This window comes from Bos taurus, chromosome 15, assembly GCF_002263795.3.
Source record: "Bos taurus isolate L1 Dominette 01449 registration number 42190680 breed Hereford chromosome 15, ARS-UCD2.0, whole genome shotgun sequence".
NCBI lineage: Eukaryota > Metazoa > Chordata > Mammalia > Artiodactyla > Bovidae > Bos > Bos taurus.
The window spans coordinates 5358002-5371335 of record NC_037342.1 but is presented as its reverse complement, the minus strand read 5'-3'; the positions used below and the strand labels follow the sequence as shown (position 1 = coordinate 5371335).

The following is a 13334-nucleotide window of genomic DNA, read 5'->3' as shown; positions in this document are numbered from 1 at the left end:
TGTTTTTGCCTGGAGAATCCCAGGGACGGAGGAGCCTCGTGGGCTGCCGTCTCTGGGTTCACGCAGGGTTGGACACGACTGAAGCGACTTAGCAGCAGCAGCAGTAGTGGTATCACAATTACTAAATAATTACTTTTTGTTTGCATAAATGAAACAGCAAGTATTAATATTTGTTTTTCTTTTTTCTATAACTTTTCTTTAAATATTATGAATGAGTTCAGAGAAGTGAACATACTACTTATAAGCTGGAGGTTAATAATTTAAAGCTGAGTAGCAATATTTTAATCATAGAATTTTAGATTTATAGACTTTTAGAGTCGGACATGACTGAAGCGACTTAGCAGCAGCAGCAGAGCTAACCTAGGTTTAAATAGGTTAAAGATTTAATAGGATAAAGGAATGCATCAGCAGCCATAAGTACCACAGCCTCAACAACCTGGAGAAGGACATGATGTTGTTGAGCCAGAACCAGCAGACCTTCAGCTGGCAGGACGTCCTGATATATGAAGACCCCATCATCTGGTGGTCGGTCTTCAGCAGCACGCAGCACAAAATTGAGAAGCAGGACGATGCTGCACAGGAGGAGAGCGACAAGGAGGAGAGGGGGTGGGCCGTGAGGAAGGCTGGGTTGGAGTCCCCCTCCCTCAAGGTGAAGACCAAGCTCACCCAGAGAGAAGGCCCAGGACCGGCTCAAGGTGGGCTGGAGGTGGCCAAGCTGTGGGTCCAGGGCCAGGCTGAGACGGTGTAGCCCTTAGCAGTAGCAGATAGCAGCAGATGTTTTCAGACTTGGGATAAAACTGTGTAAACAAAAATCTGTATTTATATGGCAGAGAAGGTGTAGGACTGTTTGTGGCTGGCCCTGTTCTGGCATTAGTAGTCTTTGTAAACAACATTAAGTGTTTAAAAAGAGAAAAAAGTGAATTGGGGAACACGCAACACCTGTTTTTTATTTTCTTTCCCTGGCAGAACTGTGTGGCTGCAGTTTGGAATCACTGTAGTTTAAGCTGTGGATGCGTGTGTGCAGCTGTCAACTCCTCGTACTGTATTTTATTGAACAAGTTTAAATAGGGCCTATTAAATGGCCTGATCTTTCATTTTACAAATTGGAAACCTCTTTATTTAATATTTCATTTCTTCTTGAGTGTATTTGGAAGAGACTTGAAGAGCAAAAGTAAACTAATTTTAGATTTCATCAACAGTAGTAAACATAGTGGCATATTTGAGCCAATTTCATTTCCCAGAATGAATTATTAAAAAGTTTACTTTTTGAATTTATGTTTTAGAATTTGATATTTATCAGTCTACAATGTTCTACTCTTTTAGAATCATTTGAAATGACTTTTGTTATCAAATTGATCCAGAATATTTCCAAAATTATTTAATTGCTTACTTCTTTGATAATATTGTAGGAAGAATTTATATTAAACTAGCCACAAACTCCCAATTAATATTTTGAGGTATTAATTATTATTTTTTAATTTAAATTTATTTATTTTAATTAGAGGCTAATTACTTTACAATATTGTATTGGTTTTGCCATACATCAACATGAATCCGCCACGGGTGTACACGTGTTCCCAATCAATAATATGGCATTGCGTTTATAGCTTTTGTAGCAGTATCTCACAGTTTATCTCATTTATTCATGTGTCCTCATAATCCTGTGAGAAAAATAGGATAAAAGGAAAGCTTATCATTAAATTTTAAAATATTTATTGAATGCCAGTTACATGTATGGTACGAATTTAGGCATTTTAAGAGAGTCAGCAAGAAAGGAGTAAAACTAACAATTATGAAGGGCTTGTATTTTTGCAGGGCTTATTTTTATAGAGCATACGTCTACATAGAGGAGATAGATAAATATAACAGCAATTATAAGCGAGAATGTTAATGTAATAAAGGTTAAGTAGAATGCCATTTGGAGAAGGCAATGGCACCCCACTCCAGTACTCTTGCCTGGAAAATCCCATGGGCGGAGGAGCCTGGTAGGCTGCAGTCCATGGGGTCGCTAGGAGTCGGACACGACTGAGCGACTTGCCTTTCACTTTTCACTTTCATGCATTGGAGAAGGAAATGGCAACCCACTCCAGTGTTCTTGCCTGGAGAATCCCAGGGACAGGGGAGCCTGGTGGGCTGCCATCTATGGGGTCGCACAGAGTCAGACACAACTGAAGCGACTTAGCAGCAGCAGCAGAATGCCATTGCTTTTTATCAGAAAAAAGACTCGTTGCTGTAGATGATTTGAAAATTGTTGGTGAACCACATATTGTTTGTGAGAGACATAATGAGTATTTGTGAGTTCATGTAAAACACAAATACTTGTTATTTTTAGTTTATTTTTGATTAACTTTGATTTTTAGGTTTTATTCATTTCTTCAGCAGATATTTTGCACTTGCTCTGCAGTAGGCCAAATGAGGACCTTTTAATAATGAAAGAGGATGCCATTTATTATGCTGGGATAACTGATATAAATCAAGATTGTCTTAGACAAACCAAGACGTGTAGTTGCCATAGGTACTAAGGAGATACTGTTGACAACAGTAGTTGTCCCTAGTAGCTCAGTTGGTAAAGAAGTTGCCTGCAGTGCAGGAGACCTGGGTTTGATCTAGAGTCAGGCAGATCCCCTGGAGAAGGAAATGGCAAACCACTCCAGTATTCTTGTCTGGAAAATCCCATGGACAGAGGAACCTGGCGGGCTACAGTCCATGGTTTGCAAGAGTCAGACACGACTTAGCCACTAAACCACCATTGACAGCAAAGACTTTATGTTGAAAAGAGTTTAGCAGCTTTCCTTTGTCTGTTTTGAGTGTATCCAATGTAATTTACATATTTACCTTTGATCTTTTATTTCTTTTCCTTATTAAACTGGATAGAAATGTGAGAGGAGAAATTCAAGGACTCAGTATTTACTCGTGTTACTGTGAAACACTGGTAGAGGACAGGAGAAATGACAGAATTGTGGGCCCTTGTAACTTCTAAAATTCTTAGTCTATAAGTTGTTTTTACTATAATTTTTATAAATGTGTAACATGTAATTCGGAGAAGGCAATGGCACCCCACTCCAGTACTCTTGCCTGGAAAATCCCATGGACAGAGGAGCCTGGTAGGCTGCAGTCCATGGGGTCGCTAAGAGTCGGACACGAACTGAGCAACTTCACTTTCACTTTTCACTTTCATGCATTGGAGAAGGAAATGGCAACCCACTCCAGTGTTCTTGCCTGGAGAATCCCCGGGACGGGGGAGCCTGGTGGGCTGCCATCTATGGGGTTGCACAGTCAGACATGACTGAAGTGACTTAGCAGCAGCAGCAACATGTAATTTTGAATAAGATGTCAATATTATGTATAATTTCAAACATTGGATGTTACTCAAATAATTAAGTGCTTTGCTAAAAAATTTAGATTTTACTTTAGCGTGATTTTCAAGTTTCAGTAGTGGCATGGAATTTAGGTAGTCAGCTTTTTTGGAGATAGAGAAAAACAAAAAGTATTTTTAAAGATCTGCATTAAGATGCAGTGCAGCTTGTCTAATGTGCATTTGAGTCACCTAGGGATATTGTTAAAGCAAAGATTTTGCTTCATTAGGTCTAGAATGGTACTTGGGATTCTGTAGACCCCACTTTGGGTAGGAATGGTTTAGACCACTTTGTGGCTGACTTGTGGATGTGTAATTCTGCTTTAATTTATACTTACGATAGAGGTGAGGTTTATTTGGTTTGTTTTATAGAAAATGACATTATATATGTACACACACTTATTTGTGTTATATAAGTAGAAGTAGTGTATACGCACATACGTATACAGAAGTAACTAAAATGAACTCTTGTATACTAGCAGATAGGTGCATATGTAGAATAATGTTTATTGGAGCAGAAATTTATTTTGAAAGTAAATTTATGATTTACTCCTAAACAATTTTTAATGTTTGTTAATATGTTTCAGTGATGAAGAGACAGATCTTAATTCTCTGATAAAATCTTGGTTGAGGAATCAGCCACCTACATATAGGAATAATCTTGAAAACTGGATTGGGGATTATTTTGAAAAGGCATTACAATGGGTTCTAAAACAGGTAAGACAATTATAATATTCATAATTATGTAGGCAAAAAGTATGATAACTGACTGTTGCTTACATTTAACCACCTTTTAGTAGTGTTCTGACAGAATACGGGGGTTTAGTGAAGGGTAGGTGTCTTTCTTCACTGCTCTCCCACTGTATTTCATGGTATAACTTTTATTGTGTTAAGTCTTAAAATACTTTAATTCTTCCATCCATGATACCTTGCAACACTTACCTAAAAATCTTGAAAACTGCAATGCCATTTGACGTTTTACTAGCAAAATGATTTGTCTTTCTGCCCCATTTTACTGTGTCAACAAATACCTGCCTATATATCATGCTAAATATAATGACAGTATTAAAGTAGAGAAACATGATGAATTATTTATAATATTATTGAAACATTTGTTTATCTGGCAAAAATTAATTGCTTATCAGATAGATGCCCTTGATGAAACTTTGCCAGGTGAACATTAATAGGACAGTCCCTTTCACTGAGAAGGGATTGTGTCACAGAGGAAACTGACATGGAAAAAGATAATCACAATATAACAGGATGAAGAGAGAATTGCTGCCTTCCAGGAGAGTTTTAAAGGAAATGACATACAATTTTGAATTTGAAGCATGAATAGAAGTTTAGCATGCAAAGAAGACAATATTCATGTACTTACAGGATCTTTTCAGATTTTGATTTCTCTCATGTCATTGCTTGTATAAAAAAATAAACATAAAAATAGAGAAAATAAATAGCAATGAGTTTTTTTTAAAGGTGATTGTGAACTTAATTTAGAGGTCAATACTTCAGAGTTGGTCAAATCATATAGAGAAATGGCAATTTCACTTTAGTTTTCTAAACTTTTTTCTTTTCTGACTTTGTAAAGATGAATGGTGGAGGACTAGGGATTTGGGTAAAATGACACAAATGAGATAGGTTTCCCTGGAGACTTCAGGGAAGAGCCACTCCCCCCAGCCCTCAGTCTGACTGAGCTGTCGGCCTCCTTGTGCTTCTGCAGCAGTGTACTATGTCTTTCAACTATAATTGCTTTCATGCAACTGCAAGCACCTTGAGGGCAAAGATTAAGCCTGTTGTACTCCTGATTGTATCCCCAGAAGTGAAGTTTGGTAATAACAGCATGGTGAATAAGAGTATACGAGCTTGCGACTTCCCTGACAGTCCAGTGGTTGGGACTTCACCTTCTAGTGCAAGGGGTGTACTTTTGATTCCTGCTTGGGAAGCCAAGTAAGATCCCACATGCCTCATGGCCTAAAAAACAAAAAACATGAAACAGAAGCAATATTTTAACAAATTCAATAAAGACTTTAAAAATGGTCCACATCAAAAAAAAAAAAAAAAAAAACTTAGAAAAATGAACATATGAGCTTAAATAACTGATGCCTATGTTTGTAACACCTTTTCAGTAGGTGTGTTGTTATTTTGTGAGTATAAAACATACAAACCTAACCATGCTTTCCAGTGCAGATGCCTTGAAGTCCTCAGCTTGCATGCTGTTAGGTGTTAGAATGAGAGATGTAGCACTGCATAGAATATATTGACTCTCTGACTCTCCCCTATTTGGGATTTGTGACTACAGACATGATGACAGAAAAATATTTTTAAGCCGTAGAGTGATACCAACAATTTAGGTAGAAAATACTGATTCTATCCTCAGGTCCTTGTTCTTGTTTGAGATTTTATGTGTTGAGTGTTCCTTCTTTCTTTATTCTGTGCTTTGTTTACCATGTTCAGATTCTGAGAGATACACCATAATGAATGCTCTAGTCAAGTGTTGATTTTATTTATAAGTAGAGCTTTACTTTCTTATATTTAGCAGATTAGACAATCTAGAGGAAAATGTGTTGGTTTCCTTTTCCTTTGTCTTGCCTTTAAAGCTTAGAACTCAGTATGGCCTAAGCTGCTGGATTTCTCTCCATCTCCTTCTGTTTTTCCCCCTTTTCCCTTCCTATTTCTGTTCTTCGAAAATTATTTATTATTCAGGCAGAGAGATTTTTTAAAATGTAAATTTAGTCATTTTATTCTCTTAAAGTTTAAAGGCACTGAAGATACAATTTGCACTCCTTATCATGGCCTATGCATTTCCACATACTCTGGCCCTTGCCTGCCTCTCTGTCTTGAATCACTCTGCCTTTGTTTGTTCAGGAATATGCTTCTTTTAATTCCTTAAGTGTGCCCATTGCTTACCATTGCATATGCTGAGTTCTAAGTATGCCAGATAGGTCTCACTCTTCAAATGTTAGCAATTGTCATCTTCCTTAAGAACATCTTGAGTCCCCAACCTGAGTTATCCTTTCTCAAAACAGTCTCTTTTTCTGCTGTATAACTTCTACCACAGTGAATTAACCATTTCCTCTATTAGACTTCTGGGGAAGGAAATGGCAACCCACTCTAGTATTCTTGCCTGGAAAATCCCATTGACAGAGGAGCCTGGAAGGTTACAGTCCATGGGGTTGCAAAGAGTTGGACATGACAGAAGCGACTTAACATAGCATAGTATGTCTCTTAGAGTTGACTTCCATTAAAACAAGATGCTGTTGCTGCTGCTAAGTCACATCAGTTGTGTCTGACTCTGTGTGATCCCATAGATGGCAGCCCACCAGGCTTCCCCGTCCCTGGGATACTCCAGGCAAGAACACTGGAGTGGGTTGCCATTTCCTTCTCCAATGCATGAAAGTGAAAAGTGAAAGGGAAGTCGCTTAGTCGTGTCCGACTCTTGGAGACCCCATGGACTGCAGCCCACCAGGCTCCTCCATCCATGGGATTTTCCAGGCAAGAGCACTGGAGTGGGGTGCCATCGCCTTCCCCAATTCAGTTTAATTCTCTGTTTAATTCTCTCTTTAAAAAAAAGCTGCCTAACACTACATACAGATTCTAACCATAACTGGTTTTCCCTGTTAACTACATTGGGCCCCAGAGGCCCACGGATCTTAATAATCTATACCACCTGAGTCCAAAAGTTTCATTTTAAAATTCTGTATAGAGGAAAAGCTCCAAATTGTTTTTAAGCCTGCCTTTACCAACGTTTTTTGGTCCAGAACCATTAATCTAGCCTTTGCCTCTAGCTTCTTTTTAAAAAAATTAGTTAATTTATTTTTATTTTTGTCTGTGCTGTGTGTTGCTGTGTATGGGCCTTGTCTAGTTGTGTTGAGCAGGGGCTACTCTCTAGTTGAGGTGTCTAGCTTCTTTTTTAATTATCAAGAGGAAATGAGGAACTGTTATATTTAGACTGATGTTCATTGATTTACCTTTAAAAAAATTTTTTTTTCAGGTTTAGGAAGTAAACAAACTATGTATCTATTTGAGGACTCACGGCTAAAAATACACAATTGTATTTTTATTATTACTTTTTATATTCAATGTTTATGTATAAGTTGAAATCTAAACTTTCTACAACTTGAGTAGTGGGATAAATTTAAATATGATCCTTGAAAAGATGAGTAAACAATCTGTGTATGGTGCTAATTTACTTGTTAATATTTTCCCTTTGTCTGTAATATGGATTTAATCAACAGAATGACTATGTGGTAGAAACAAGTTTGGTTGGAACTGTGATGAATGGATTGTCACATCTACATGGATGCAGAGATCATGATCAATTTATTATTAATCTCATAAGGGGTCTTGGTGGAAATCTGAACTTGAAGTCACGTCTGGAATTCACCAAAGAGGTAGTACACATTTAAAGCCTATGTTTAGTCAACATTTTTTTTAAATTATCATTGATCCTGAGTGTGTGCATGCATGCGTTCTAATAAGTTGCTTCAATCGTGTCTGACTCTGTGCCACCCAATGGAGGTGGTCTGCCAGGCTCCTCTGTCCGTGGGATTCTCCAGCCAAGAATACTGGAGTGGGTTACCATGACCTCTTCCAGGGGATCTTCCCAACTCAGGGGTCGAACCTGCATCTCTTACCTCTACCTGCATTGGCAGGTGGGTTCTTTACTACTAGTGCCACCCGGGAAGACCTGGGTATAGCATTTTGAAGTTATGCATTTAATACAATAACAATACATTTATATTTGGCCTCCCTGGTGACTCAGTGGTAAAGAAACTGCCTGCCAATGCAGGAGAAGCTAGTTGGATGCCTGGATTGGGAAGAACCTCTGGTGAAGGAAATGGAAACCCACTCCAGTATTCTTGCTGGGGATATCCTGTGGACAGGGGAGCCTAGTGGGCTACAGTCCGTGGAGTCTCAGAAGAGTCAGATATGACTTAGTGACTGAACGACAGTATTATAGTGAAATGGTTCTTCAGAGGGATGTTAAATGTGACTAAATGAGATGATCAATGTAAAGTGCACTTGGAAACAAGTAATAAATAGCAACGTTGGCTGCAGTACCTGTCTTAAAAGTAGACTAATTTTCAGCCTTGATGGGAGTAGAATTTGAGGGAGGATGGATATATCTATATATATGTCTGAATCATTTCACTGTTCACCTGAAACCATCACAGCATTGTTAATTGGCTATATCCCAATATAAAATAAAAAGTTAAAAAAAAGTGGACCAATTTGAGTTCATACGAAGGACTCTTTTTTTTTTTTTTTTTTGAGAAAGAGAATTAAAAATTATGAAGCAAAAATACTATGTATTATTATTTGATTCTCTTAAACCACTGTTTAATAAGACTAAGTGGTGGGATTCTTTCTCAAAAGAAATTATACTTAAAAGCACAATATTTAATAAAACAGAGCAAACTGACATGCTCCAGGTAGAGTAGGAAGCTCCTAAGTCTTTCTCTCTCACTGCCACTATCACTTCTGAGAATGACTGCGTATTTTGAAATCTGCTGCTTCCACATGTGCACTTTGGCCTGTCAAATGTGAATAAAGTTATAGATTGAGAAGGCTCACACTCTGTTTTGTATGGACTTCTCAGGTGCTTCAGTGATAGAGAATCTGCCTGCCAGTGCAGGAGATGTGGGAGATGAGGGTTCCATCCCTGAATGAGGAAGATCCCTTGGAGGAGGAAAGGGCAACCCACTCCAGTATTTCTTCCTGAAAAATCCCACAGAGGAGCCTGGCGGGCCACAGTGCATGGGGTCGCAAACAGTCAGACACAACCACCACTGAGCATGCATGAATACATTTATATACAGATTTTCTCTGAATTATGATGGGATTACAGCCAGATAAACTCATCATAAGTTGAAAATATCCTAAGTTGAAAATGCATTTACCTCCTCTAACCTATCAAATATCATGACTTCATACAGTCTGTTTCAAAGTGCTCAGAATGTTAGCCTACTGTTGGGCAAAATCATCTAACACAAAGTTCACTTTATAATAAAGTGTTGAATAGTGTGTAATTTCTCAACTACTATGCAGAAAGTGAAAGACAGTGTGGTTTTAAGTATATCGCTTGTTTACCCTGGTGATTGTGTGGCTGCCTAAGAGCTGCAGTTTGCTTCCACTCAACTGCTGCTGCCCAGCATCACAGGATGGTATCATACCACATGTCACTAGTCTAGGAAAAGATCAAAATTCAAAATATGGTTTTTACTGAATGCATATCACTTTTTCCCTGTTGTAAACATGGAAAATCATAAGTAAAGCCATTGTAAGTTGGGGACCATCTGTATAAGTACATAGGTACATACCTATTTATTTTCTTCTTTGAACTGGTTTATGGTATTTTATGGTGTTATTAACATTTTAGACAATAATTGGGGGTGGTGTTTGGTGAGCAGCTCCCTTGAGTATGTGGCAGTGGAGGGAGGCTGGTATCCTGGACAGAAGTGGGACTTTCATACACCCTGCCCTGTACGTCTTTTCCACTTGGCCGTCTCTTCCTGGATTGTGTCCTTGATCATAAACCACCAGTCCGGAGCTGAAGAATCCAAGTCTGGCTGCCAGGAGAAATCCAGAAGAGCCAAAGAGCCCAAGCGTGTCAGACCTTCCTGTAGCCAGCCACACACACACCTCAAACCCTGAGGAAGTGAGTGAGGATCAGCGGGAAGAAGACAGCCAGCCAGAGACCAAGCTCTGAGCCTTTAGAGTGGGAGCACTGACTCCAAGACCTAGACTACCAGAGAACTCCTAACCCTAGGGAGTATCAAATATTAAAAATTCCCACAAAGGAAACGACTTGAATATAAGACCAACCACCAGTAACACCCTGTGCAAACAAAAACAAGACAAAAATACAAGCCCAGTCATCAGCAGACAAGATTACCACCACACTCAGCCCTGCCCATCAGAGGGGAAAAAACAAACTCAGCACAAATCTCACTGTATAATGAAGCATACACAAACCACCAGACCAACCTAAGGAGGGCAGAAACCAAAAGGAAGAAAGAATTGAACTTTGAAGCCTGGGAAAAGGAGACCTCAAACACAATAAGTTTAAAAAAAAGAATACATTTGAATCAGTTCTAATGAGGTGGATGAAACTTGAGCCTATTATACAGAGTGAAGTAAGTCAGAAAGAAAAACACCAGTACAGTATACTAATGCATATATATGGAATTTAGAAAGATGGTAGCAATAACCCTATATGAGAGAAAGCAAATGAGACACAGATGTATAGAACAGTCTTTTGAACTCTGTGGGAGAAGGCGAGGGTGGGATGATCTTAGAGAATAGCATTGAAACATGTGTATTATCATATGTGAAACAGATCACCAGTCCAGGTTTGATGTGTGAGACAGGGTGCTCAGGGCTGGTGCACTGGGATGAATGACCCAGAGGGATGGGATGGGGAGGGAGGTGGGAGGGGGGTTCAGGATGGGAAACACATATACACCCATGGCTGATTCATGTTAATGTATGGCAAAAACCACTACAATATTGTAAATTAATTAGCCTCCAATTAAAAAAAACCTGAAAAGGCAGAAAAATACTGCACAACTGAAGGAACAAACTGGAAGCACAGATGTTCAAGTAAATGAAGAGGAAATAGGCAAACTACCTGAAAAAGAATTCAGAATAATGATGGTAAAGATGATCAAAAACCTTGAAAACAGAATGGAGAAAATGCAAGAATCAATTAACAAAGGCCTAGAAGGATTAAAGAGTAAACATACAGAGACAAACAACAAAATTACTGAAATTAAAAATACTCTAGAAGGAATCAATAGCAGAATATCTGAAGCACAAGAACAAATCAGTGAACTGGTAGGTAAAATGGTGGAAATAACTTCTGAAGAGCAGAATAAAAAGAACGAAAAGAACTGAGGATGGTCTCAGAGACGTCTGGGACAATATCAAATGCACCAATATTTGAATTATAGGGGTCCCAGGAGAAGAAGAGAAAAATAAAGGGTATGAGAAAATTTTCAAAGAGAATATAGTTGAAAGTTTTCCCAACATGGAAAAGGAAATAGTCAATCAAGTCTAAGAGATGCAAAGAGTCCCCTACAGTATAAACTGTATGTCCCCAAGGAGAAACATACCGAGACACAAACTAATTAAATTAACAAAGACTAAACACAAAGACTATTAAAAGCAGCAAGGGAAAAGCAACAAGTAACATACAAGGGAAACTCCATACATTTAACAGCTAATCATTCAGGAGAAACTCTGTAGGCCATAAGGGAATGGCAGGGTATATTTAAAGTACTGAAAGGGAAAAAATCTACAACCAAGATTACTGCACCTGGCAAGGATCTCATTCAAAATTGATGGAGAAATTGAAAGCTTTTCAGACAAGGAAAAGTTAAGAGAATTCAATACTACTAAATCAGCTTTACAACAAGTATTAAAGGGACTTATATAGTCAGGAAATAGAAGAAAAAGATCTACAAAAGCAAAAACCAAACAAGAAAATGGCAGTAGGAACATACATATCAGTAATTACTTTAAATGTAAATGGATTAAATGCTCCAACCTAAAAACACTGGCTGAATAGATACAAAAACAAGACCCATATTTATACTGTCTACAAGAAACCCACTTCAGACTTAAAGACACATATAGACTGAAAGTGAGGGGATGGAAAAAGTTATTCCATGCAAATGGGAAGCAAAAGAAAGCTGGAGTAGCAGTCCTCAGATCAGACAAAGTAGAACTTAAAGAATATTTCAAGAGATAATGAAGGACCACAAAATGATCAAGGGATCAATTCAAGAGGAAGATACAACAATGTAAGTATCTATGCACCCAACATAGGAGCACCTCAGTACATAGGACAAACACTAACAGACATAAAAGGAGAAATTGACAGTAACACAATAATAGTAGGAGACATTAACACTCCACTCATACCAATCGACAGATCATCAAAACAGAAAATTAATAAGGAAACATTAAGTATTAAATTATACATTAGATGAGATGGATCTCATTGTTATCTTTAGGACATTCCATCCAAATGTAGGAGAATGCACTTTCTTCTCAAGTGCCCATGGAACATTCTCCCAGATAGACCACATCATGGGTCACAAGTCAAACCTCAGTAAATTTAAGAAAATTGAAATCATATCAGGCATCTTCTCCTACCACAATGCTATGAGACTAGATATCAATTACAAGAAAAAAAACTGTAAGAAACACAAAGACATGGAGATTAAACAATGTGTTTCTAAATAATAAGCAGATTACTGAAGAAATTAAAAGGGAAATCAACAAATTGAAAACAGGACAACTCAAAACCTATCAATTCAGTTCTGTCACTCAGTTGTGTCCGTCTCATTGTGAGCCCGTGGACTGCAGCACGCTAGGCTTCCCTGTCCATCACGAACTCCTGTAGCCTGCTCAAACTCATGTCCATCGAATCAGTGATCACATCTAAACATCTCATCCTCTGTTGTTCCCTTCTCCCGCCTTTAATCTTTCCCAGCATCAGGGTCTTTTCCAAGGAGTCAGTTCTTTGCATCAGGTGGCCAAAGTATTGGAGCTTCAGCTTCAGCATCAGTCCTTCCAATGCCTATTCAGAACTGATTTCGTTTAGGATGTACTGGTTTGACCTTGCAGTCCAAGGGGCTCTCAAGATCCACAGTTCAAAAGCATCAGTTCTTCGGTGCTCAGCTTTTTTTATAGTCCAACTCTCAGATTCATTCATGACTACTGGAAAGATCATAGCTTTGACTAGATGGACCTTTGTTAGCAAAGTAATGTTTCTGCTTTTTAATATGCTGTTTAGGCTGGCCATAGCTTTTCTTTCAAGGTTACAGCAAAAGCAGTTCTAAGAGGGAAGGTTATAGCAATACAATCCTAACTCAAGAAACAAGAGAAACATTGAATAGTCAGTCTAACCTTATGCCTAAAACCACTGGAAAAAAGGACAAAAAACGGCCAAAATTAGCAGAAGGAAAGAAAT

General features: G+C 38.4%; 1 protein-coding gene across 2 annotated transcripts in view; it reads left to right on the top strand.

Annotated features, from left to right (window-relative positions):
- The window catches only part of DYNC2H1 (dynein cytoplasmic 2 heavy chain 1), a 395032-nt gene that overhangs the window by 80824 nt on the left and 300874 nt on the right, over positions 1-13334 (top strand). For both annotated transcript variants that reach the window (XM_024975702.2, XM_024975701.2), the window contains exons 40-41: positions 3943-4072; positions 7591-7746. In XM_024975702.2, the coding sequence (XP_024831470.1) occupies positions 3943-4072; positions 7591-7746 (286 nt within the window). The remainder of the gene's footprint in view (positions 1-3942; positions 4073-7590; positions 7747-13334) is intronic.